Source organism: Triturus cristatus, chromosome 1_2, assembly GCF_964204655.1.
Source record: "Triturus cristatus chromosome 1_2, aTriCri1.1, whole genome shotgun sequence".
NCBI classification, from domain to species: Eukaryota; Metazoa; Chordata; class Amphibia; order Caudata; family Salamandridae; genus Triturus; species Triturus cristatus.
In genome coordinates, this window is record NC_140580.1 from 902,594,783 (window position 1) to 902,622,141 (window position 27,359).

The 27,359-nt window shown below is 42.4% G+C and overlaps 1 protein-coding gene across 1 annotated transcript in view; it reads right to left on the bottom strand.

Annotated features, from left to right (window-relative positions):
• Positions 1-27,359, bottom strand: part of SCNN1D (sodium channel epithelial 1 subunit delta) — a 73,883-nt gene that overhangs the window by 11,725 nt on the left and 34,799 nt on the right. The window contains exons 8-11 of the mRNA XM_085624104.1: positions 15,782-15,860; positions 12,894-12,951; positions 6,552-6,607; positions 6,271-6,346 (exon numbers count right to left, since the gene is read on the bottom strand). Of these exons, the coding sequence (XP_085480230.1) occupies positions 6,271-6,346; positions 6,552-6,607; positions 12,894-12,951; positions 15,782-15,860 (269 nt within the window). The remainder of the gene's footprint in view (positions 1-6,270; positions 6,347-6,551; positions 6,608-12,893; positions 12,952-15,781; positions 15,861-27,359) is intronic.

Genomic DNA, 27,359 nt, shown 5'->3' on the forward strand with positions numbered 1-27,359 from the left:
GTGGTTGAGGAAGATACTGGTGAAATCCTGAAAGTACTCTTGACTGACATTGGAGAAGAGTCAGATACTGAGGATTCGAGTGTTGGAAATCTGATACAATTTGATGTTGAAGAAATTGGAGTGAAAAATGATGAGTATCCAAACTGAGTAAAAAAAAAGGATTCACTTGGACTGAGTGAACAGAAGGATCTTTGAAGAAGCTGAAGAGTTTGGAACAAACGTTGGAGATTTGAAAAGTTCTAATTACAGTAGTGGAGTAGTAGAAGTTAAAGCAGAATGGCTAACATAGAGAATAATCAAAATAGATGTGCCTTCTTTAAAAGGTGGTGCAAGATGTGCTGCTGTTGTACTGGAATATTAATGCTTCTATGGGGTGTTTTAGTTTTATTAGTTACTTTTAAGGTAGAATTTGGGATGGATACAGAGAACATGACTAATATAGAGAAGAATTCACAAAAAGTAGTTCCAATTAGAAATAGTTACATACACAAAGATAGGTCAATTAACAATTTTTCTAGTAATGTTTTTTCTAAACTGTTATATGAATATGTGAAGACAATGGAAGTAAGGGATTGCTATGTCTGCATGCAATTACCTGCATCTGTTTCAGAAGGTGTTACTTATCATCATTTACCAGCTACATATGGTATTTCTTGTGGTATTTTAAGTAGTGTTTTCTATTTGTTAGGGAAAATAGATTATAACATGTCTAACAGAGATAGTATTTTTGGGCACTTGCCAATGAACAAAGAGCTGAATCCAGCTAAAGAAGCTAACACTTTTGGTGAGATTTTTATTGAAGAAAAAGGACTAACATTAGATTACATTTTTAAGAATAATTTAACTTGCAGTTTGAAAGAAGAGGAGAAAGCTTTCCTGGATATGGTAGAGGAAAGGAGAGTGAACATGCATGAGAAAGCAGGGAAATATGAAGTGAGTGAGACAATTTGGGACATTGAAATGGGGAAAGAGTTGAGAAATGGGGCTAGTCCAACTTTAGCTCTAGATGCACCGCAGAAGGGTAAACTATGCATTACCAGAAGGAAATCCCAATATGATACATATTTTGTGGGGACTAGTGAGTGCCATGATACATACTTCGTTGCGACTGGTTGGGGTTTCAGAGGTGGAGAAGATACGATTTTTCCAGGAGTGTACTATGTGTGTGGGAACAAGGCTTATTACAAGTTGCCTGACCATTGGTATGGCACATGTTATGTGGGTTTGGTTTTTCCTAAGATTTTTCATACAGATAAAATAAGTGATGTAGACGATATTAACCTATTAAAACGTTTTAAGAGAGAAACTTGGTCTGAAATTGTGGGTGATATTTTTGGGGTTTTGATTCCAGCAGTGGGAATTTCTTTAAATGCTTATGGAATTCGGAAATTGTCCACAGTGGTTGATCGTTTATCGACAAATACCGCAGGGGGATTTCTTTTGGTAAATACGGAGTTAAGTGCCGTACGTGCCATGTCTATGCAAAATCGACTTGCCCTTGATATTCTTTTGGCTAAGGAGGGTGGAGTTTGTGGAATTTTGAAAGTTCAACATTGTTGCACTTACATTCCTGATGAAAGTAAAGACCTGAAGGTCTATATCAAAAATATTACTGATTTGCATGAAGATTTAGTACCACTTGAAACTGGGAGTTTATGGACTAAACTAGCTAATAAGATGATAGCTGTTAAGGATTTTATTGCAAAAATAGGTAGTACTATTATAGGTAGAATATTGTTTCCCTTGTCTTGTATAATTGTTGCTTTGCTGATACTGAGATTAGTGTGTGTGTGTTGTAAAAACAGGAGAGGGAAAGAGAAATTGAAAAATGAAAAGGAAAATAAGAATTCGAAATATTCGAAAAGAGAACCAGAAGAGATTGAATTAGAAGAATTGAGGGAGAGTGTTTATTTAGAGACTAGGAGAGATGATGAAAGAGTGACTGGTGTTTAATGTTGTGTAAGGGGAAAAGACATTTCTGATTTCTCCTAAAATGGGACTAAATTTTCACTAATTTTTTTTTTGGGTTTATTTGGTGATAAAATCACCAAAGGGGGGATTGCTGGAGCAGAGTTTTCTGTTAGAAAATTCTGGGGCTTTTGAAGCTCTGGCATGTCTATGCGTTTTATTAATTATTAATAATTAACAACTAATTATTAGTCTTGTGCAAGTGTGTTTCACTAATCAACCTGTTTGTCCTAACACAAGAGAAGGTTACACGAGGGTTAGCATGCGTGTGCTGTTTATGTATTCACAATAACGTGCAAGTTTTCATGTTTAAATGTTGCTGTGTGCTATTTATTTTGAGCACAAAACGCTGTCTGAATTAATGCTCTATATGTCGCAAAGCTAGATAAATGCATACACATAAGGGTGTTAGTGGGGTTAACACTGTTTAATCCTTATGATGTAGTAATCTTTATTTTGTCTCTTTAATTAAAGATGGTCTATTGTGGCCTATGGAGGCCTTCATGAAAATAACTGAGAATAATTTGAAGCCTGGCTGAGCTCTGGTACAGGCGAAATCTGTGATGTGACAAGGGAGACCCCTGCTGGAATTCGGTTACAGACAACTGACCGTAGTCCTTATATGGAAATTTCCGGGAGGACATCAGCAAGTTTGGAGGATCTCCAAAAGAAATGATTTGTCCTTGGTAAACAAAGAGCCTCAGAAAGAACTCTGTGCTAAAGCCGGTTTGCCGAGGGAAATGAACTTTAATAGTTTCTAATCTTTGGTTCCTGTTCTGAAGTTTGCGTATTATGACTTTTCCTGAGCGGAGATTTCAAGATGTTGCAAAGTTACATCCCTTCCTTCTCGTTCTGCTCAGTGCTACAATTTTACTTGTCAAATTCATGTGGGTTTCCATTGTATTTTGCATTATAAAATATGTTAGCTTAGGGAGGGCTCCCCACACTTTCTTTCGTCGCCTTGCTGCGTGAACTTGCGTTGCTGAGGACTGACGCTGAGGACCTTATCCTGAAAAGACTTTTGAGAGACTGGTCCTGACCCGTTCTGACACTAGTTAGAATAGGTAACTATGAGAAATGATTTATTCTGATTTACTCTGACTAATTTTAGATAAAGCAATATAATTTTTAAACATGGTGTTGGTTGTTTCTTTTCTTGTCGTTTATTGAAGACTTTATGATTATTGTTTATAGATTGTTTATATTATGTTAGGCAACCACTAAACTGGTCCTATCGCCTAGATATAGATGCAGGGTGCTTTAGGAGTTTTCTTCCCACAGGTTTGCTGCTGGTAGAGTATTGGAGCGTATGTTAGTGAAATGGGCCCTAGCGTATGATGAATGTATGTGCGTGTAACTGTGAAATTACTCTATCTGTGGTAGTGGGCATATTTCTGATACCCTGATCTGTATCATAAGCAATATGCATATCTATTAACCCCTTGCATGCCTGCCCCTTTCCCCGCCCAGTGCCGCGCTTTTTATTAGCGGGCGGAGTTCATGACGAGCTGGACTCGTCATGGGCACAGCGCCACCGCAGCCCATGACGAGTCCAGCTCGTCATGGGCACTGAAGGGGTTAAAGGCACCTGGTTGTCTTCCTTTAAGTCTTGTAGAGCTTGGCAAGTGTCAGCATCCTGAATATTTGTAGATAGAGGGTAGAAAAGATTAATGCACTCTTTTTGTTCATGAAGAAGTCTTAAGAGAAACAGCCCTTTCCCACTTTTAGTACAGGACTTGTGCTATTATTCCAACTACGCCTAAATGTGGCACTTTCCCCCTCACATCTTGTGGCTGCTCACCATATCTAGGGACTTCTATGACTTCATATCGCAGGGCTGCTCCCTGGCATAATGGTTGCCATTTTTTGCATGCTGCAGTCACCCTTGACTTGACGATACCTGCTCTATCTACAATTCATGCTGGCTCTTTGCATACTTGGGCATCATTAGCATTATGATTGTGCACATTCTGGCATATTGCTGGAGCTGTTTGATTTATTGTGGTCATATATGGTATGAATGCATGCATTCTTGTTTACTGATGACCATGGCACAGTGGTGGCCATCTTGGACAGATTGTGGACATTGTTGTCTAAATTGTTGCCATCTCTGCATAACAGATGGGAATTATAAGGGAATGATGGACATGTCTGTCATGTGATCATGATACATGGGCTTGTGAAGCAGAATCTGTCCATGTATCGCTGAACTATGTGTAAGTACTTGATGAAAACCGCACACTAATGCTTTGGGAGAAAATCTACTTATTAAAACTAAGTTAGCATTTCTCGACAAGTATCTTATTTTTTTCACTGCAATAGCAACCTTTAACTTTGGGCAACTGGGTTTATGAAAAATAAAAATTATTTATTTAATAAAAAATGTGAGTGTTTAAAAAAAACTAAAACTCACAAACTGATATGGGTGTAAAATGATTTCCCAGTTGAAATACATTTAAAACTTATATTTGATTGATAATTCATGCTGAGTTCAGAACGCTTTTGCTGAATGGTTTCCTTGGTGACAGAGGTGTTGTGTTTTGATTTAGATGCCCGTACATAGGTTTCCCTGATTCATGTCCTTATATAGGCACACTTCACATTGCCCTTATTTAGGCATAGAATCCCATTCCTTATTTACGCATTAGCCATGCAATCCAAATACAGGCATGGTCACCTACATCCGTCCATTCCATGTCACAACGAGTTCTTAGAAAACAGACCCTTAAGCCAACGGGACTTTCCCTAGCCAGGATTATTTATACCTCCAAGAACTCATCTATTATGCATGAACTACTATTCCTTAGAGGTTCATTCATGACGTCTTCCTCTGCCCGACTTTACGTCAATGCTAGCATTCCTAAACACCTTCCAGGTATAAATATACCTTCCCTTACCATGGCAAACCACGGCACGGCACGGCTCGACACAACTTGACTGCACGGTTCGCCATGGCAAGTTCGGAAGAGACCATATCCCGGCCTGACGCACTGACCAGACGCCGTCATCCCTGCTCGCAGAGAATCCAGCTTCCAGTGTTCTGATTCCCTTCCCAAGGGGTGTTAGAGTTTGAGACCCAGAAAGAGATTCCCACCTCTCTCATTCTAAAGGTATGGAGCTGGCTAGAACCTAGAGGGACTCTTGGCGTACTAACTTAGTATATACCATACTATAGAAAACAGCACCTACTTCTTACCTCGCACTACACCTAGGTTAGGTACACTGGGGTAGAACTATTTAGAAGCATCAGACGAGTATTCACTTTTTAGCCTGTGTTATTTATGTATGTATATATGAATATATGTCATAGCTAAAAGACAATGCTATTGCAGTATTATTTCCTCTTACTGCTTCTGCTGTGCGTATTATATCTTGCTTACTGTCTAATGATTGTAGCAGCTCATATCTCTTACACGAGAAACAAGACTGTTCAATAAATCATTTTTTATTGAAACGCCCGTCTATCTATTTCTGTGTAACTCTGAAGAAACTAAGCATGCACGATTGACTGAGTGAAACTGTTATCTATTGTTTCCACGATTCTAAGACACGTTCGGATTCTAAGGGAAACAAAGTTGTCATGTTTATGCAGTTGTCAGAAACGAATCCCTTCTTGTTTATTCGAGAAGTTTCTAGTGACCTCTGAGTTAGCTGGCACACAAAGTAATTAAGTTTAATGTACTCGATAGGAGCATACTGACCTTAGTCCTATGCAAAAACTATAGTGTATATTATTCCAATGCGCAGAGCCTATAAGGGAAATAGGAACTACACTACAGAGGGTCCTTGCTGGTACTACACTACAGAGGGTCCTTGCTGGTATATCATGATTACTATTTGACTTATGTGAAGGAATTCCTCATCTACATTGATATAGCTTTTATGCCATAATCACTACTGATGTCTGAGGCATGGAACAGTACGATTGGCGTAAACTGTAATTTGTATAAACATATAAGGTTTATTTAACATGTTTGGTGGCATTGATTTATCAATCTGTAAGGTTTGTCTGCCTCTGCTGTCTGAGGAATGAGATTGTGAAATGTATATCACTTCTGATCCTTTACCCCTGCCACATTGAAATCAATTCTTGGCCATAATATGTGTGACTTAGTTTATACTTGAAAGATGTAGGATGGAAAAGGAAGAAGTGGAATGCAGTAGGGAAAAAAGAGCCTGTACATCTTAGGAAAAATGTAATGTATTATCCAACACACATGGATGAACTCAGCTCACTTGGTTGCTAATCCAAACACCAGCCGGTTCTAAATGCAGCAAACATGGATTGTGGGACATACTTACTGTCATGGCAGCTGTCTCGTTGATTTCCTTCTCACTGATCTCAAGGAAGAAGATATTGATTCTGGACAAATCTTTCCTGTGTGAAGAGAAAGATATTTGTATCAGCCCAGACATATGAGCACCCAACAAGGTATGACACAGCATCCTGGTTGAGATGGTATAAACATAAGAACTGGCAGCCTTTCAGAAGAACTGGCCTAATTAGAACTGTCTCTCTCTACGTAAAGAAAGCTCTCAATACAGTTTTGGGGCATTTTTCTGGTCTACCTTGTCATATTTACCTTAAGCTTGTCCCATTGTATTGCTCAGGTAAATGCAGCAGGCGGAGAATCCGTTCCTGAAAAACGACAACATTTAGACATCAGATTTAAGGGTCCATTAGAAATGGATTCCATGGCAAAATGAAATGGCAAGGAAGTACCTTAAAATATTAGCAGTGGTTGTGAAGGAGGAGGAAGTGATTGAGAATCCTTGTACTTATAGGAGATTAGAGGTCACCAAGGAACGAAAGCAGGTCACATGCTCGAATCTATAGATGCAATGTGTGGTGTGGCCTGGGCAGTGGATTTATGAGACAATGTAGGACTAAATTCAGCTGCAGGTAAAGTATTTGACATATTAAGTGATTAAAGTTAAATTATGTGACAATATTATCTAGCTGACATATTAGCATGCAGTCATTGATGCAAAATAGATCGCAGTGCAGAGGTTTCTAAAAACAGAAATCTTCACATTCAGCAGAGCCTTCTAGCACTTCCCAATAGAACAACCCAATACTAAATTCATCTCTTGCCTGCCATCTCCACATCTCACATCAAGAAGCTTGCAAATGTCTTCAACTTATTTCTGGAAAACTACGTGAACACCCATTCTCCAAAAGAAACATGCAAGTTCAAGTCAAACCTTTCTGTATCCTGAGCAAAGACCATGCCATCAACAAACGTTCCATCCCCAGGCTAGAAAGAAAATGAAAGTAAAACAGAACCCATAGCAAACTTGCCCTACTGTAGTCCCACACACAACACACTGACAACTCATCACCTACGTTAATGCCAAGTACAACACAAGCACAATCAATGAAGTTGCCAATAGAAGGAGAACACACTCCTGCTTAACAAGCACTGCCTCAAACCTTTGCCAGATTATCATCCATTGAAAAATGCGATCCCATCCAACACTTCTTCAGTGAAAAATAAAGGTAATCTGAAAGCACAAAGACAACACAAATTCTGTCTCTTATCTGAAATACACTCCTCCATACTGCATCCCACAATAATCACCCTTCATAATGCTCTCTCTCAGAACTAGCCAACGTCCACAGCAACCTCAAAGCCAGCTCCTAAGAAGATGATTTCTTACCCTCATCCTTCATCAAAGCCCTCCCCGGAAAGTTATCTTACCCCTGCGTACCATCACCAATGCCTCATTTACTCAAGTAGTCTTCCTAGAAGCTCTCAGGACAGACCAACTTCTCCCACTCTTGAAGAAACCCACATTAGAACATGATTACGTTGCCAGGTAACAGACTATCACTCTCCTAGCCTTCATCAACAGCAGCCTACACTACAAATCGCAGATTACATCAACACCAACCATCTCCTGCATGACTACCAATTTGGCTTTGGATAAAGCTGCAGCAGGGAAATAGCTACCTTACAAATCATGGACAATGTCCTTCTAAGCACAGATGAAGACGATCCCTACTCCTGGTATTGCTGGACCGCTCAGCTTCCTTCAACTCTGTTGACAATGCTGCCATCATCCACACACTGAATTCTCGAATGGCATTCACTCTCAGTGTCTTTCACTGGTTCTGCTCCTACTTATCAAATGAACACCAGTTTGTTCACATGGCAGTTCCAGCTCCCAGAAGACCCCTATAACCTTCAAAATCTCCCAGTGTTCTATTTGTTGCCTGACATCTTAAACACCTACAAGGAGCCTTTTTGGAATCCACTCACCAATAGCAGCATCAAAAGTCACCCATACGTAACATTGATAATACACAACTCTACTTCAAAGCTTTCTTCACTTCAGATATCAAACACTGCCTGCACATCATCCAGAACTGGATGCCTAGCACCTACATCAAGACCACAAAAACAGAATTCCTGCTATTCACTACCAACAAGCAGCATACATTCCAAACTTGGCTCAAGGTCATGAATCTGGACAGATTTAACTCCACAACTTTCATTCAACACTAAGTCCCTCAGATGCACCCTGGAGAACAATGTCCCCATCAAGGACCTCATCCCTAAGAAATACAATACAATCTAGTACCAGCTCTCGCCACTAAAAAAAGTGAAAGAATTCCCCCAGAAAGCGATATCAGAACTGCAGTTCGTGTTCCTTATACTTTTACTCTGGATGGTAGCAATATTCTGCTCCATGGCTTTCCAAACTGGTCGCCCTTTAGGGCATCCTACATGCAGCATTACACCTCTTCAAGGGCCTGAACGAATATAACCACAATCACCCACCCTGATGGAACTACACTTACTCTACTTGCTGACCCACACCATCTTCAAAACCAGGTGCATCATCTGCAACCCCATCAGAATTGGCAACCCCATCTATCTAGCTGTCAGGTTCAATTCCTCTGGTGGCTCTCGGCACACCCAAAGCCAGGACACCATTAGACTGGAGACAAATATTACAATAAGAAAAACGAAGACACCAGGCCATCTTCTTCTATGCGCACAAAATCTGCAATGACATCTGTATCCATCACACGGGGTGGACAATACAGGAAACGTGGCAAACACATAATTGCTGGAGAAAAATGCCACCATTGCAAAAATGCATAATTCAAGTGGCTCTAACTGTGGCTAACACAACAGTGATATCAGTATTGGAGCAAACTGATAAAGGCATAGGATACGAAGACTAACAAATATCAACAAACAGCACTGACTCTTGGTACTTAGAGAATAGATGCTATTTAGTAACACCTATTTTATTCACCTTGAAAGGATGAAAGGCTACGTGATACTGAGTGGGATTGACATTTGAACTACAGGCCACAGAAAATCTCCGTAGAGAGTGCACAAAACTAAGTGACCAATCTTGGCGACCCTCTACATCATCATTTCATGTGAAATAAATATTTTAATATGAGCAGTGGGGAGTTGAGGCAGAATCGTTCCCTGGTACCGAGAGATGTGCACTTGGGACTTTAATTAGACTGCACATTATCCTATATTTTTAATAAGATATTCCTCCTCTGTATCCTTCATGTGAGCTATGAACTAATTCTAAGGAAACAATCAGACAGGTATGTTGCCGGTGCAGTGTGCTGTTTATGAAATTATTTTCAATCTAATTATGAAGAAAGAAAAGAAAGAGTCCTCTTAAGAGAGTAAGACCAGACCTTTGCTCTTATGTACCAATAGAAAGGTTTATTGGAAACAAAAGTTTAAATAAAATGAAGTGGGAAAGAACATGTAGATATGATTGGCTCTGGGTGAGGTACAAACATGCCTGGATCTCACCTGGGGATCTTGCCCAAGTCAGCCATTTTTGACAGAGTGCCATGAGCGAATAAAAGGCAATGACACTTTTTATACAGGAAACCCGCTGTGTTCCTGAAAGCATAAACTCTTCAGCAAGGAATGGTCTTGTAAGTTCACTGGTGCGGCTGCCAGCTGAAAGAACAGCTCCAACAGGAGCCATGCCAAGGCTCTCACCCACAACTCAGTGGCTAGAAGCAGAGACTAGCAAAACAATTCAGAGAGAGAGATCCGAGGCAGGTCCAGAGCCTCTTTGAGTCGAAAGAAGGCCAAATTAGTCTCTGATGATTTGTAAAGAGGCAACGAGTCTCTTACACAATCGAAAATAATTGATTACTTTTTGGATGTTTGTTTTACTATATTAGATTACCTTACTGCACTGAATGTAATTTACTAAAATGCATAATTTCTAATCATAAACTCAACAATATTTAAGAACGCATGCCCTGGCAATATTGCCACAGGAGAACCAAGAAAAAGCTACATTTTTGTTAGGTACTTAATAAATGGTCACGGCTGCGATTACATTCCCATGCTACTTTCAGCATAATCTATCAAATCATATTTGTTTTAGATTTTTATACAGCTCATAAACTGACCTGAATAATTTCCAGGTGCACTCAAATGTTGCTTTTACGAAAAACTATGCATACTAAAATACATTGGTTTGTCCCAGTTCAAACAGTTTGGCCTTGTGGGTTGGCAGAGTTTAGTCCTTGAATCCAAATCGTACATTATTCTCTCAAAGTATATTATCTCCTCTCCTCATGTCTCTAGGTTTACATAAAAGTGTCACGCTGTACACACAATTATCTTTCACATGCTACATTGGTGTATTGTACTTTAAAAAGCCAACTTGCAAAGTATTTAAATCATGCTGTCATCAGTGTGACACTTTATGGCTAATCTTTCTGGAAACACATTTGTAAAACTGGGTGAGACTCCATCAAAAAGCAAACATTGGCAAAGTAAATAGGTAGATCTGGTAATGTAAAATGTATCTACCCCGTAAGTGAGGGGTAAAGTGGAGAAATATCTTTATTTCTCCCAATTATTCCTCTGCAACACACCAGAGCCTCCTACTCACTTCTTGAGTTTCACAAGAAGCTGAAGACCTGGCTCTTCGTATTAGCACCTTGGGGACCACACACCTACACACCTGCCCAAGCGCCCGGATACCTTCTTGTGTGATTAGTGGGCTATATAAATCAACATAACATAATATAACAGAGAGGTGAATAATATACAAGGGTAACAGAAGGTAGGTTGCCCTTTTACTTCCTTCTCTTTGTGTTGGTGATAGAACATAGATACATCTGAACAAAGCCATCAGATGGATATCCTTTGGAACAACGGAGCATAAAATATCCCACTTTGCAGATGATGTCATGATCTCATTGCGAGATCCAACAACATCTCTCACACCCCTCCTAGATATATTCAAAGAATATGGGCCTTTGTTTTTTGATATAAGGTAAATGAAAACAAGTTCGAGAGTCTCTGCATCAACTTTACCGCAGGGAATATCTGGGACTTAGAACTGAGAGAAGCCTTTAGAATCTCATTAGGTAGAAATATCTATTTAGGCATTAAGATGACCTCGTCTTTATTGGGACTGTATACTGTGAACATGCGGATCCTAGTTAATGACATTCAAAGTGACCTGAGGAAGTCACACCATTTCTGCTTACTTAGGATGGGCCGTATAGTAGCAATTAGATGTCCGTTGTCAGTTAAGATGCCAGTTATACTCATTCTGTTACATATATTCCATGGCACTTCTATCCCAGGTAGGGAAATAGGACTCTAGGCACTCTTCAAATCCATCTAGTTGAATTTGTGTGGCAATGAAAACCTCCATAATTATCCACCAGACTACTGAAAGCCTAGATAGGCAAACGTGGACTACTACGCAGAAGCCCAGCATAAAATCTTTGGAGAAATAACTAGGAGAGTCAGATAAGCCCTGGATACACATGGACAGAGCTGTATTGGGAGATCCTCTTGGACTTGAGCTGGTTGTCTAGGAAACATAGTCCACAAAAAGTTTATTGTAGCCATATCACCAGCACTTTACTAGGCGTGTGGCACCTAATTGCACTGAAGTATAAAATCGCAACGTTTCCATTTCATTAACACCATCCACGATAACCTAGAGTTCAAAACGGCTAACGTATGTTCAAATCTTCGGAGAAGGCAGGAGGACAATTGCAGAATGGTGTTAGATATGTTTATTAAGGTACACATGAGCATGTTTAAAGAATACAAATTTATGTTCGGTGCTTAGGAAGCTGTCAGGCAAATAAGACACAGAGTGGTGCAGTTGAGGATTAGGGAGTCACTTATAACACTTCTGACTCAGGGAGAAAAACTACTCACATTGTTTGACTGAATTAAGGTGTTGATCTGTGTCATCGATTAAATCCATAATTAGTTTTGAAATAAATAAATACAGACCCACCCGCCACTATCCTGGCACTACGCTGTCTGATGTGGGGAGAAGATTATGCCTAGGTTATCAAAATTGTTTTTTCAGTCACTACTAATTGCTAAGATGACTGCTACAAGGCAGTGGAAGCCACGCTGCAGCCCAGCATGGCATGGGGAGGTTATACTGGAATGTGGACTCATCTTTTCTTTATTTTTTTAAGTGCTATATAATGAACTGTGGGCTGCTGTTGTTAAAGGGATCTTTGATTTCACAGAGAGTGATCAACATATATTCTTTTTCATCGACCTGTGTTTCTTCTGGGGCTAGCACTAAACTGAATAAAAATTGTTCTGCAAATAAAAAGAAGGAACAAAGAATTGGCTCGGTCTAGAGGTCTTTATTGCATCAACAAAGTGGTGAACTATCTTGTAAATGGCAACAGGACAGTCCCTCTGTCCACCAGACTTGCAATATCCCTCATGCAGTTCAGAACTGATCTCTCACCTTATCAAGGACTACCTCATCAAGTTTTGTTAAGGTACTTTCACGCCGCACTGTCCTATGCCTATCAGCAAACACACTCTCTTATTATGAACACCCAAAATTCCTTCCTTGTGCAGCCTTTTGATGTTACCTGGGTAAGTGTGTGCTTTATACATACCATTTTCAAAGTTTCTTACCTCAGATGAACTCTTTGTCCACTTCGCTGTTCCGGCAGACAGCCCATACCAGGTCTCACTGCAATAGTAAAACACAAACAGAAGGTTCTAAGAGTTGTACTGGGGGGGATTGGATTGGTGGAACGGGCCCACTTTAGCACCTTCTGTCTTACATCATACTTTTCACTTCCCTGACTCCTTCTATAACACGAGAGGGACCCCCCTATCTTCAAACAGATAATTACAGATCAGTAGAATTAGTTATCTGTTGCACAGAAGAAATGATCACATTCTGAATATCAACTTTGGAGCCTGCATTTCGTTTCAAGATGGATCTAGACGAGTTACATATTTTTACACTATGAAAGCACATCCCCATTGTGCGAGTCTGTCCCTGAGGGTGGGCAAGCACTTGGTCCATTCACTGACAGGTGTCAGATGATTTGATACAGACAGATGAACAAGGATTTGGTTAGCTGTGGGCAGCCAAGTGTACGATGAAGGGCACATTGTGATTTATTATCCATTATATGCCACGCAGGTCCTTTTTCTTTCCAAGAAACACTGTCATCATTCAGTTAGATTGTATTAAGACCATGCACCTTAAAAACACGGTTCAGTTAATCTTTAATGAGAAACACTGGTATAACATCATACCAGCTCTGCAGACCTGTCACTGGATACCAATCAAGGGGGCATATTATCAAGAAACGGCGTTAAAATTTTCGCCGCTTTAGCAGCAGAAAACTGCCGCTAAAGCGGCAATAATGGGCTTGATAATATGCCGTAGAGAATTCCAATAGAAGCCCATGTTCTGGTGACAGCATGGGCTTCTATTGGAATTCTCACGGGCATATTATCAAGCCCATTATCGCCGCTTTAGCGCCAGTTTTCTGCTGCTAAAGCGGCGATAATTTTAACGCCGTGCTTGATAATATGCCCCAAAGAGAGTAAACAGTTCAAGGCTAACCGCTTTACTCACAATGAACTTCATGGCTACTGTCAGAATAACTTTCTAAAGTCATCCAGTCGAGTCATCTTCCAAATACGTGATAGCAGACTCCCAAACCATACTTGTCACTTACACAACATATTCCAAAGAGTTGGGAGCAGTTCTATTTATGTTTGGGGCTCCTATCTACAGCGCCCTCCCTACACTAGGAAAGCACGTCAAGGTCCACATGAGGCTGAAGATCCACCTGTCCTGATTGGCCTGCAGCCAGGTTTCACTCTGCCACTCTGGTCAACTACATTTCTCACACTCAGTCTCTCTTTTTGTAATCCTTGTTGCCCTGTCAGATGCAAACCAGCATCCTCTGCAACTCCTTAGTCTGGAAATAGAAAGCATGGATCTCCACCAAGGGCTTTCCATATTGCTGCACATCTCTGAATGGTTTCACAGTGGATATGATTAGGATTTCATCCAACTCTACATGGTGCTTTCAGACAACCTGGTCACCGTCCTCACATTGTGTTACGATACTTAATATTTTTATATATTTGTATAGTGCGATCACGACCAAAAAAGGTGTGTGGGTGCTTTCCATATACCACTTAACTAAGAACAAGGTCTACATTGAGGCAAGGGAAAGGGAGAAAAATAGTAAACATTTAAGACCATGCAGATCTTACAAAGTCGCCAATGTTCTTGTTTCTCTAACAAGATTACTTTATTACCAGGTAATTGCGATCTTTGTTTAATTCTCTGCAGGCCAATTTCTATATCACTGCCTTGACAGCAAAGATCTGAGATTCTGTGGCTAAAGTTAACTTTAGTCACTAAGGCACCTCAGTCGGGACTCTCTACTATTGCCATACATAATAGATGAGACTTACAAGCCCTAAGAAAAAATCCCATGATTGTCAATTTGTGATACAGTAATGGGTAGATTCATGGTCAAGGGTTCCATCTTAGCAATTATCAACCCAGTGCTTTCCTTATAAGAAAGATATCAGTAAGAGCTCTTTAGCTCTGATATATCAGCCATGAAAGAGCTTTTCAACAGGGAGGAATAAGAGTCCCAAGTGATTCTATGAAAGATAACCTACTTGTTAGATTTGTAGTTAGAGATAGGTAATTTAGGGGCTTAAGTAGCCATTGGCTGACCACAACCTGCCATATTTAGAGGTCTATGCCTGTCTAGTGTACATCTCTGTGGCTTCAACGTCCTGTGATGTTTCACAGCCAAAGCATGAACTTCTTTGGCCAACCAGAACCATATCACATTTGGACAAAGCTGCTACTCCAGATGAATCAACATGTTACCCTCTCTTCTCAGTCCCCATAACATGCTATTGGGTGGCATTGAGCTTCTGGGAGATCATTAAAACATAGAATGAATCTGTAGTTTAGTTGTGTGTTCCACAGTTCCTTCTCCTTGTGTTTAATAGGAGACACTAGCAATTGTGAGATTGTGTAGCATAACTCAGCCCCTCCACACAATCTAAAGAAATATACAGGAATTACCACCTATTATATCAAAATAAAGTTCTTGCACTGACCCCATCAAGGATGAAACTTCAGAGTCAGCCGTGTTAACTTTCATGTTAGTGTCTATATTTAGATTTTATGTATGCACCTTTTGCATGATATTGTATATGAAATTGACTTTTATGGCTCATTAAGCCAAATAAAGTTTTTATGACTGGCTGTTATGCACCTTTTTTGCTCCATGTTTGGTGTTTGTTATTAATGTAACTTATTTCATCAAGAGATATTATTTTCTTGAACTCTCCAAATTATGCAGCAGAAATACTATGTGAGAAGTCCAGTAAATTCAAAATTATGCTCACAACCCAGAGGCCGCAGAATTGTATAATTTCAGTGACAATAACTATATTATAATATATAATACGTTCTTAATATTCACACTTGGAAGAAAGACCCTATTTTGAAGGGGTGTACTTACTGGCACGGTTTTGGGCACCTTGTGTAGCAATCGAGTTTGCGTCCCATGAGCTTCTCATGTAATTTGTAGAAACAGTGTCCTGAGGAAAGAGACGGTGGCAATCAATGACAACTGGAAAGAGCTGGAGCTCAGCACATGTATGAAACACAGATCTGGGTGGCCCAGGGGATTGGCACAGGGATACTGGGCTTTTCATCTAATGGACAGGAAGATTTGTCAGACTGACACTTGGACACTTTGCTTTTCATCTGTGGGACTGGCACAGGGACTCCTGAGACTTTCAGCAATGGCACTAGTAAATGATGGGGCACGAGACAGACACTGGGATATTCTGTGTGGTACAGGGGAGTGCCACAGGGTTAATACACCAGTCGTCTCTATAACTCAGTGGTGCTGATGATGAGCACTGGGTCGTCACCTGGATACAGAGCCCACCTCATTTAAGTACTGGGTGCCTCATGAGATTGCTGCAAGGATTCAACGCCTGTTACACGGGCTGGGGGTTCGGGTGTTCAGCACATGGATGCAGAATGTGCCTAATCTCAGTTTGGATAGGATGGGGGATTTGCATATGGATGCAAAGGATGCTAGGACTATGGAGAGATGAGCCCTGGGACTGTCATCTGGATACAGAGCCTTCCTCATGTAAGTACCGGTTGACTCGTGTGATTACTGCAAGGAGACAACGCTTGTTACTCTGGGGTTAGCTGAGTTCGAGCTTTAGCACATGGAGGCAGAATCTTCCAGGTTTTGGATTGGATAGGTTGGGGAATCATATGTGAATATAGAGAATCCTACACCTATGGTGAAATGACGTGGGCAGCTGCTCATGGAGACAGAACCTGTCCACCTCTAAGACCAACTGTCTCTGGGGATTGGTACAGGGATACAAAGCTTGCTACCCTTTGGACTCAAAGGCTGTGGTCATTGCTTTAAACATCATCCAATCAAGAGAGGGGGGAGTTAGAAGAGATAGTTATCCATTCATCTTCCAAAGCATATGTCATAAATCAGGGGGGAATGGATCACTTGTAACCAAAAGTGGAGGTTCGTAAATCTGAAATTGAAAATATTAACACCTAGATAGGTGTTAATGAGAACCCTCAATAGCGTATTTTTTTGAGTGGTATGGGCGGTTCTTGGCGGTTTATCTTGATTCTCCGCCTTATAAATACGCATCAGCATTATCATTGTTTTTTTTTTGTCATGCTGCCTCCACCTGGAGGGAACCACTGCTTTTTGGTAGTGATCAGTAATAATTGTGCAAAAGTGATAAGGGTGAGGTTAAAAGTGTCGTACCCACACTGCCTTGAAGAAATGACGATTTATTCTGGTGGGCGTGTGGGGAGACTGTTAAAAAAGAGAGGTGGTGCTGAAGGTTAGGTTATGTAACCAAAGCACTGTAGGTGTCCATATCAAAAGGTCGACATGTTTCTGCCCATTCATTGCCCCACGAGGGGGTCGTGGGGCATTCTTCAGGACCTGTTAGTGGTGTGAGCTGTTGTTGTACAGTTCAAGCAATTGAAAAAATGCTGTCTTCAAACAATGTGATAGATAGCTACGTCTCAGAAATATTGTTACCTGTGGAGAAATGAAAATGAAACCTAAGAGACAATCAATGAAAAGAAACCCCCAATTTTTGGGTGGCAGTGGGCTAAAAAAGATAAGTGAGTTAAAACAATGAACAAGCAAAAAATGGCAATTCTTATTGATACTGTCAAGCAACTTATATAATGGCAAATCTCTGATATACTGTGGGATTGTAGTAGCCAAGGAAAGATATATCTTAGTGGGCGGTACGATTGGCCGTTCACGTTTTTACGATATGTTTCCCTTGGTTTCTCGAGTCATTGGAAAGAATATAAATATATCGTGAAAGTTGCGAGATGGTCTCGGTAGATTCGATAAATAAACAGGACAATCGTTACAGTCATTCTGTTATCTGTGTGTTTTGAGTTGGACAATCACAATACAAGCAGACCCCAACGTTAGATAGGCAGAGGCAGATTACCTTGAGACGCATCCGAGTTGCGGTTTTGCCGTGGCAGCGTCACTATCTTGCCTGTGCAGGTAAAGAACGGGGAAGATAGGGAGGGGAGGTGGGGCAGAGGAAAGAGGGACGAGGGGGAGGAGGAGGGAGGTGGGGGGATAGGGTATTACAGATACCGTTAGTTTGTTGAGCTTCGAAGCGGTTTTGTTGACCACCGACGGGATGAGCCTTCCGTACCTCAGTTTCGGGCAGAGCACGACTTGTGCGGACGCTGGCGGGCAGGGCTCGTGGAGAACGAGATCCCGTGTGTTGCCGGTTTTATAGCTCCGTGTATGAAGAGAGACTGAAAAAAGACTTGCGCATTGTTCATGAAAAGGGGGTGATGAATTATTAAAAAATTATTAGAATGGGGGTGTAGCCACTCGATACAATTAGCATTGACCTGGTGTGTTTTTAAATGGTTAAAGATCGTTTAAAAATCAAAGAGGTCATTGCATGTATATGATTCAGAACTGGGAGCTTTATGAACGGATCAGGATGGCTCTTTTCAGCGTGTTTGGTGCTATGTAACATAAGGCCAAATTGGTCATGCCTTATTTGAAATTGAGCCAAGGTATATTATCATTCAGGCCTTTCGTGTCTGTGCTGAGGCGGTGGACCCACCTCTGTTCTCTTTCGAAGAGAATTTTCTCGGCATTGTTCTTGCACCCTACTAGTGTTTCTATTATGATCCATTTGAGATCGTCCACTGAGTGTTTTTGTTCAATATAGTGACGGCTCATTTTGGTGGTTTCACGTCTGCACTTAACATTGCTTCTGTGTTCACAGATTCTCACCTTTATTTTTCTGCAGGACATTCCGATGTACCTGAGATTACACGGACAGGTAATCATATAGATTACAAAGGCTGTGTTGCAGTTGGTGTGTTGTTTTATGGTCCACTTCAGGTTGGGTAGCAATTGGATAGTCTTTGTAGGTGTTGTTAGATGACATACCGAACACTGTCCACATGGATAGTGACCTGTAACTGGTTGGAGGTCCCAAAGGGTGTTTTTCAGTTTGAGTGGAGCCGCAGGTCGTGTGTGTACCAAGATGTCTTTTAGGTTTCTAGTCCTCTTATTTGCAAATCTGGGTTTCTGCCATTTCAGGTTTCCAGAAGTCAAGATACGCCAGTTTTTATTAATTACTTTCTTGACCGCATTACTTGCTGTGCTGTAGGTGGTGACACAAGTGGGTGTATCATCTGTTGGGTTCCTTGTTGTAGTTTGGAGTAGACATTCTCTAGGTTGGTTTCTAGCTCTTTTTTTGCATTTGGAGATAATCTTTGTCGGATAATCTCTTCTGAGAAGTTTGGAGCTTAAGTCGTCAGCTTGTTTTTTATATTCTGCTAGATCGCTGCAGTTACGTTTGAGCCGTAAGAACTGGCTGTAAGGTAGATTTTCTTTCAGGGGGCGTGGGTGAAAGCTGTTGAATGAGAGGAGACTGTTTTTTGCCGTTGGTTTGAAGAATGTTCGTGTTTTGATGATGTCATTTTCAACATAGATGGTTAGATCTAGAAAGCCGAGCCGTAGATTGTTGGCTGTGTAGGTGAATTTGAGACATTCATCTTGGGCATTCATCCATTGATGAAAGTTGTTAAGGCTTTCCTGGTTACCTTCCCAAATCACCATGATATCATCAATGTATCGTTTCCAGAAACGGATGTTGGTATTGTATGGGTTTATGGGGTTTTGTATGTACATTTGTTCAAATGCGCTAACGTAGAGTCCAGCTACGCTAGGCGCAAAGGTACTACCCATCGAAGTTCCGTGTCGCTGTTGGTAGAGTCTCCCTTCATATTCGAAGTAGTTTTCTGTGAGAGCCAAAGTGCAGCATTGTAGGATAAAATGTCTGGGGGTTTGGTATGTCCAATTTTGACCAAAGAGTATTGTTTCTAAGGTTTCGAGAGTTTTTTGTTGAGGTAAGCTGGTATATAAACTCTCTACATCGAAACCTATTAGAAGCATTGTTTCAGGAGAGAAGTTCACATTTTGCAAGAGATTCAGTAGGTCGCGAGTGTCCTTTAAGTAGGTCGGTGTTTGTTGGACTAACGGTTTTAGAAAATGGTCAGCAAATTGTGACAGCGGCTCCAGGACCGATCCTATGCCCGACACAATGGGGCGGCCTGGAGGTGGTCTCTTCTCCTTGTGTATCTTGGGGAGGGAGTAGAAATATGGTGTTCTGGGTGAGATGGTTTTCAAAAAATCAGCTTCATTGTGTGATATCCATCTGTTGGTTTCGGCCTCTTCCACCATAATCTTAATCGTCTGTTGGAGTCTTTTGGTTGGATCTGTGGTGATTGGGCTGTAGAATTTCTCATCTGACAGTAGATCAAGGCATTGATGGTTATAGCCTTCTCTGCTCATTAGAACGATGCCTCCTCCCTTGTCTGCCGGTTTTATTATTATCTCTTCATTGTTTTTCAATGTCTCCAAAGCTTGTTTTTCTGTGTTGGTTAAATTCATGAATGGTTTTTTTGAGACTGTTAAATCATCAATCTCTTTCATTATGGCTTGTTCGAAGGCCAAAAGTTCGATGGGGACCTGATGGTTTAGTGGACAAAAAGTGGACTTTAGGCGTAGGGATGTATCCCCTTCTTTATTTTCCTTCTCTTTTCCAGAAAAAAAGGCTTTCAGTTTTAATTTTCTGCAGAATTCTGAGACTTCGCATTTTGTCTTAAAAATATCCAGATTGGGGGTTGGTACATATCCTAATCCTTTGTTCAGCACTCTTTCTTGGGCCTGTGTGAGGGTTGTTTCTGTCAGATTGATTATTAACGAGTCATGCTCGTTCCCGGTTTTTCCTTGGTTACGTTGGACATGCTCCTTGTTTGGACTTGTCTCTCTGGGTCTGTCCACGTTACTCCTTTTCGTCGTCCCCTCTGGTTGGTTTGGCCACGTCCTAAAAAAGAAGGTTGTTGCATGTAGGGTCCCATGTATTGTCCCATGGGTGGGGGCCCTGTAGTGTAGGGATTCATCCAACCCTGGAAATTTGGTGTGTATGGTTGGAACGGGATTGGATGTTGATTCCCGAATTGGGGAGTGCGCCAAAAGTTGGGTCTACGTAGTTGTTGTCGTCTATAAGGGCCACGGTTCCTTCTTGGTTGTCTGGTGTCAGTGGTATTCCAATCAGAGTTATCACTTGAAGTTCCACTGTTGTCGGTGTCAGACTGATAGTCCGGAATCTCATAATCGTCTTTACTATATGGATGCATCTTCTCCATGGAGAAGCGTTTCAGGTCTTTGCCTAATTTCTGTATTTTGTTGTTAGTAATGTAGTCTTTTGTCTCGTTCATTTCCTTATTAATTTCTTCAAGTCGTTTTTTGTAGACTGAAATTTGTACCATGTTCTTGATTTTGGTTTCAAGCAGTTGGATCTTGATAGTGAGAGTCTCTGTCAATCTTTTTTTTTTTTTTCTTTTTTTTTTTGAAAGACCTTTATTGAGAGAAAAAACAAATACAAATCAACAAAGAGCCCTGGGGGCTCACACATACGGTACATTACAACTTACTGAAAGCACAGAGGATACATTACAGAAGGACTGAGGTCTAGTTTTAAAAGTTTTCCTTGTAGGATAGACATAAGCAGGATATCGTAACACAACAAGTCAATACTGGTGTTGGACAATCAGGATAGATAATCTTATAGCAGAAGAAAACACCAGAGTCGCTGCGTGGCACCCAGAAAGGAACGTCTAAACCCCAGGGAAGGAAAAAGGACAAAGAATAGAAGGCCCATAGAACAAAAAAGAAAAACAAAAAAGAAAGCAACCCCACCCCCCAAGTACCCCCCACCCTGCACCCCTGCAGCTGGCTACGGCCTGTCCCCCCCTAGCAGTGTGCCTGTCGCCCAAGAAAAGGAGTCCCGAAATATAGAAAGTAAGAAAAGGATAGAAGCCTAAGACTCTCATAAAATTGAGAAAGGTGGGGAGGAGCCCACTATTCGTCCCCCAGCTCCGCCATCTCGCACCAATAATAGCAACAGTAGTCTGACACCCAATAATAATAACATGCCCAATATGACGAGAAAACTGGGGTCACAGCAGCAGCGCGCAGGGTAAGTAAGGCAGCAACACCCAACCGAAACAGCCAAAATATCAACAAGGAATCTTCAAGCCATGATTGATAAGCGTAAGCCCCCGCAATAGTCTTCTAGCACCACCGATACATGTCCCGGTCACTCAGAGAAAACTAGGTCCCCGGCTGCCCCACTCGCCAGACCGGTGCAAAACATTTATCAACGGAGGAGGGCCAACCCATGATAACAAAAATAATCGACAGGAGTGTATCCGGCCATCGCTTCCCGGACCCCTATGCAAACCATACCCAAAGTCCAGCTTCCTCGTCAGTCCAGCACAGTCCCAGGAATGTAGTGACCGGTATCAAGGCAAGAAAAAGACAAACTCAACCCTGACCCCTACGTTCCAGTGCGCCAGCAAAGTGCAGTTGCGGCGTAGCCCCGTAGAGTAGGAAGAGCATCCGATGTGACCACCTAGAGAGATGGCAACAGCCAGTAATCGCCATCCAAAGCAGGACAGTGTTATCCCCAAGAGTGCAGTACGGGCAGGCGTACAGTGATAGCCCACCGAAATTAGGCAACTCACTCCCGGGCAACATGTTCAAAGTAAGCAGAGCAATCTTGTCAGCAGCACCCGCTGGCGGTGGTAGTCCTGGCATCCGACGGCGAACTTCTAGTTTCCGTCCAAATATAGGATGCACTGTGTCCTCCATAGTTGCGACAGTCCGAGCGGCGGTGATGTTAAGTGCACTCACAGTCAGTTCCTCTACGTCTCCCCGGAGAGGCTGCACACGACTGCCGAGTCCTGGGCTCGGCGATCCGCTCCGCGCACAGCCGCCCGTCCGGTCAGCCAAGGAGAGAACGGGCACAGCGTCGTCCAACCGGCGCTCCAGGTCACGGGCGTTGGAACAAAAAGCCGCTCGCACAGCAGCCAAAGCTTCCAGGACGTCGCCGATGCTCACGGGCATAACGTGAGAGGAAGAGATGCCAGCTCCCTGTCCCCGGAATCCGCAAGCGTATGGCGACCCTCGAGCCCAGTCTTTAGCATACATGTCCAGGCGTTGTTTAGTAGGTCAGCTCCCAGAAAGACAGGGCCAAACCACGGGGACAGGGCAGCAACCTCTAGTCCAGCGCCACGCACAGGGAGAGCACAGTGACGGTCCAACCAGGCGCCGTGTATAAGCGCCGATCACTCAATACAAATGGCCCCTTCCATTACACTACGTAGCGAGAAATCAAAGAGAAACTTCCAAAAAGGGGGATACATTTGTTGCATCGGTGGTAGTAAAGCAGCGTAGCGGCGAGACTCCAAAAGAAACTGTTGCGCCACTTCTGAGGATCTCGGTGGTTTGTCGCGTCTCGCCGGCGGTTTCAGATTCTCATGTAATGGCCGCTGTTGTCGCCTTCCAGCCGGACGCTGCCGAGAACAAAGGACCGGACCCACTCAGCAGCCGTCTGCAGGAGTTCAGGGCATTTCTTCATTCCCGGTGCAGGAGGAACGACGGGGAGCCTACCATCGGATGCAGCGTCGCCTCCCAGACCCGTTACCGCACAACAGGCACGATTCCGCAATCAGGAGAAGAAGCGGTACGGGAGGGAAGCGGACGAGTCGGCGGAGCCGAGGGCTCAGGCGGCCATCTCTGTTGCAGGCTAGGCTCCTCCCGTCTCTGTCAATCTTGTGGCTGTTTTAATTATTAAAACTAAGTAATCTCTTGTGCACTTCCACGATATTGCGGACCAGTCTTTTCGGAATGCCAGATCTTTGAGAAAAATACGTGGTGCATTATGTACCCAAAGTCCCCTTGGGGCTGCATTGGCTCGCAGATATTCCGTCATAATAACGCCGTGGATGGCCGTCCTGACTTGCTCCTTCTTCAGTTCAGATAGTTCATCCCAGTCTGAGTTCTGTTCTAGGGTTTGTGTGAGATCACTGTTATGTAGCAGTGAGGGTAAGGAAAGAATTGCATTGATTTCGTCCACTGAATAACTCAAACCTAAATTTTCAGCCATGGTTTTTTTAGTGAAACACAAAATAATATCTAAAATCCAAGTCGTCGTGGACCTTGGTTCTTGTTATATACAAGAAAGAAATCACTATATATTCTCAATTTTGAAGAAATAGTTAGTGATGGCTCCCACAGCTGTGCGCTGCGAAATATCATCCAATCAAGAGAGGGGGGAGTTAGAAGAGATAGTTATCCATTCATCTTCCAAAGCATATGTCATAAATCAGGGGGGAATGGATCACTTGTAACCAAAAGTGGAGGTTCGTAAATCTGAAATTGAAAATATTAACACCTAGATAGGTGTTAATGAGAACCCTCAATAGCGTATTTTTTTGAGTGGTATGGGCGGTTCTTGGCGGTTTATCTTGATTCTCCGCCTTATAAATACGCATCAGCATTATCATTGGGTCTCTTTTGTCATGCTGCCTCCACCTGGAGGGAACCACTGCTTTTTGGTAGTGATCAGTAATAATTGTGCAAAAGTGATAAGGGTGAGGTTAAAAGTGTCGTACCCACACTGCCTTGAAGAAATGACGATTTATTCTGGTGGGCGTGTGGGGAGACTGTTAAAAAAGAGAGGTGGTGCTGAAGGTTAGGTTATGTAACCAAAGCACTGTAGGTGTCCATATCAAAAGGTCGACATGTTTCTGCCCATTCATTGCCCCAGGAGGGGGTCGTGGGGCATTCTTCAGGACCTGTTAGTGGTGTGAGCTGTTGTTGTACAGTTCAAGCAATTGAAAAAATGTGTCTTCAAACAATGTGATAGATAGCTACGTCTCAGAAATATTGTTACCTGTGGAGAAATGAAAATGAAACCTAAGAGACAATCAATGAAAAGAAACCCCCAATTTTTGGGTGGCAGTGGGCTAAAAAAGATAAGTGAGTTAAAACAATGAACAAGCAAAAAATGGCAATTCTTATTGATACTGTCAAGCAACTTATATAATGGCAAATCTCTGATATACTGTGGGATTGTAGTAGCCAAGGAAAGATATATCTTAGTGGGCGGTACGATTGGCCGTTCACGTTTTTACGATATGTTTCCCTTGGTTTCTCGAGTCATTGGAAAGAATATAAATATATCGTGAAAGTTGCGAGATGGTCTCGGTAGATTCGATAAATAAACAGGACATTCGTTACAGTCATTCTGTTATCTGTGTGTTTTGAGTTGGACAATCACAATACAAGCAGACCCCAACGTTAGATAGGCAGAGGCAGATTACCTTGAGACGCATCCGAGTTGCGGTTTTGCCGTGGCAGCGTCACTATCTTGCCTGTGCAGGTAAAGAACGGGGAAGATAGGGAGGGGAGGTGGGGCAGAGGAAAGAGGGACGAGGGGGAGGAGGAGGGAGGTGGGGGGATAGAGTATTACAGATACCGTTAGTTTGTTGAGCTTCGAAGCGGTTTTGTTGACCACCGACGGGATGAGCCTTCCGTACCTCAGTTTCGGGCAGAGCACGACTTGTGCTGACGCTGGCGGGCAGGGCTCGTGGAGAACGAGATCCCGTGTGTTGCCGGTTTTATAGCTCCGTGTATGAAGAGAGACTGAAAAAAGACTTGTGCATTGTTCATGAAAAGGGGGTGATGAATTATTAAAAAATTATTAGAATGGGGGTGTAGCCACTCGATACAATTAGCATTGACCTGGTGTGTTTTTAAATGGTTAAAGATCGTTTAAAAATCAAAGAGGTCATTGCATGTATATGATTCAGAACTGGGAGCTTTATGAACGGATCAGGATGGCTCTTTTCAGCGTGTTTGGTGCTATGTAACATAAGGCCAAATTGGTCATGCCTTATTTGAAATTGAGCCAAGGTATATTATCATTCAGGCCTTTCGTGTCTGTGCTGAGGCGGTGGACCCACCTCTGTTCTCTTTCGAAGAGAATTTTCTCGGCATTGTTCTTGCACCCTACTAGTGTTTCTATTATGATCCATTTGAGATCGTCCACTGAGTGTTTTTGTTCAATATAGTGACGGCTCATTTTGGTGGTTTCACGTCTGCACTTAACATTGCTTCTGTGTTCACAGATTCTCACCTTTATTTTTCTGCAGGACATTCCGATGTACCTGAGATTACACGGACAGGTAATCATATAGATTACAAAGGCTGTGTTGCAGTTGGTGTGTTGTTTTATGGTCCACTTCAGGTTGGGTAGCAATTGGATAGTCTTTGTAGGTGTTGTTAGATGACATACCGAACACTGTCCACATGGATAGTGACCTGTAACTGGTTGGAGGTCCCAAAGGGTGTTTTTCAGTTTGAGTGGAGCCGCAGGTCGTGTGTGTACCAAGATGTCTTTTAGGTTTCTAGTCCTCTTATTTGCAAATCTGGGTTTCTGCCATTTCAGGTTTCCAGAAGTCAAGATACGCCAGTTTTTATTAATTACTTTCTTGACCGCATTACTTGCTGTGCTGTAGGTGGTGACACAAGTGGGTGTATCATCTGTTGGGTTCCTTGTTGTAGTTTGGAGTAGACATTCTCTAGGTTGGTTTCTAGCTCTTTTTTTGCATTTGGAGATAATCTTTGTCGGATAATCTCTTCTGAGCAGTTTGGAGCTTAAGTCGTCAGCTTGTTTTTTATATTCTGCTAGATCGCTGCAGTTACGTTTGAGCCGTAGGAACTGGCTGTAAGGTAGATTTTCTTTCAGGGGGCGTGGGTGAAAGCTGTTGAATGAGAGGAGACTGTTTTTTGCCGTTGGTTTGAAGAATGTTCGTGTTTTGATGATGTCATTTTCTTTTTTTTTTTTTTTTCTTTTTTTTTTTGAAAACCTTTATCTCGAAATTCAGGACACAGCTATTCAGCCGACAGCCCGAAGGTTCGGCAGCATTGCAAGTTAGATACAGTAATGCGTCCCGGATACAGTACGAAGAGTAATGCAAAGGTCCAATTTTAAATAAACACAGAAAAAACACACAACAAACCCCAGCAAGGCAGAACATTGAAATCCCATGGCGAAAGCCCCCAGGGGAGGCAGGACCCCACTCATCTACTAAGTATAAGACTGTGTGCGGAGGAAGAAGGGGAACAGCAGAGGCCCAGAACAGGTACCAAAACCAAACTGTGCTGGAAGGTAGGTCAGGGGGAAAGCTGTTCCTCGGGAGGTTCCAGATCCGGGGCAAGACATATTCCCCCCCTGTATTGGTTCCACCGCCCCCAGATGGCATGCCACTTCCGGGGGCGACCTCTAGAGCAGTAGACCGTCTTCTCCCTAAACATGCTCCAATCCATGTTCTCCTTCCACGCGGTCAGTGTAGGGGGACCCGAGGAGCCCCATAATCGCGCGATATCCCTCTTAGCCACCATGTTACCCAGAGTCACCCATTGGGTCTGTGCCTCATCGAGATCAGTGGGCCCCCAAACGTTCAGGAGGCAACACCGCGCCTCCGGCTGTACCACAATGCCCGTCACCTCCCCCATAACTGCATGGACTCTCCTCCAGAACTCCACAATGACCCCACATTCCCAAATGATGTGCAGGAAAGTACCCACCATACCACATCCCCTTCTGCACAGGACTTCCTCC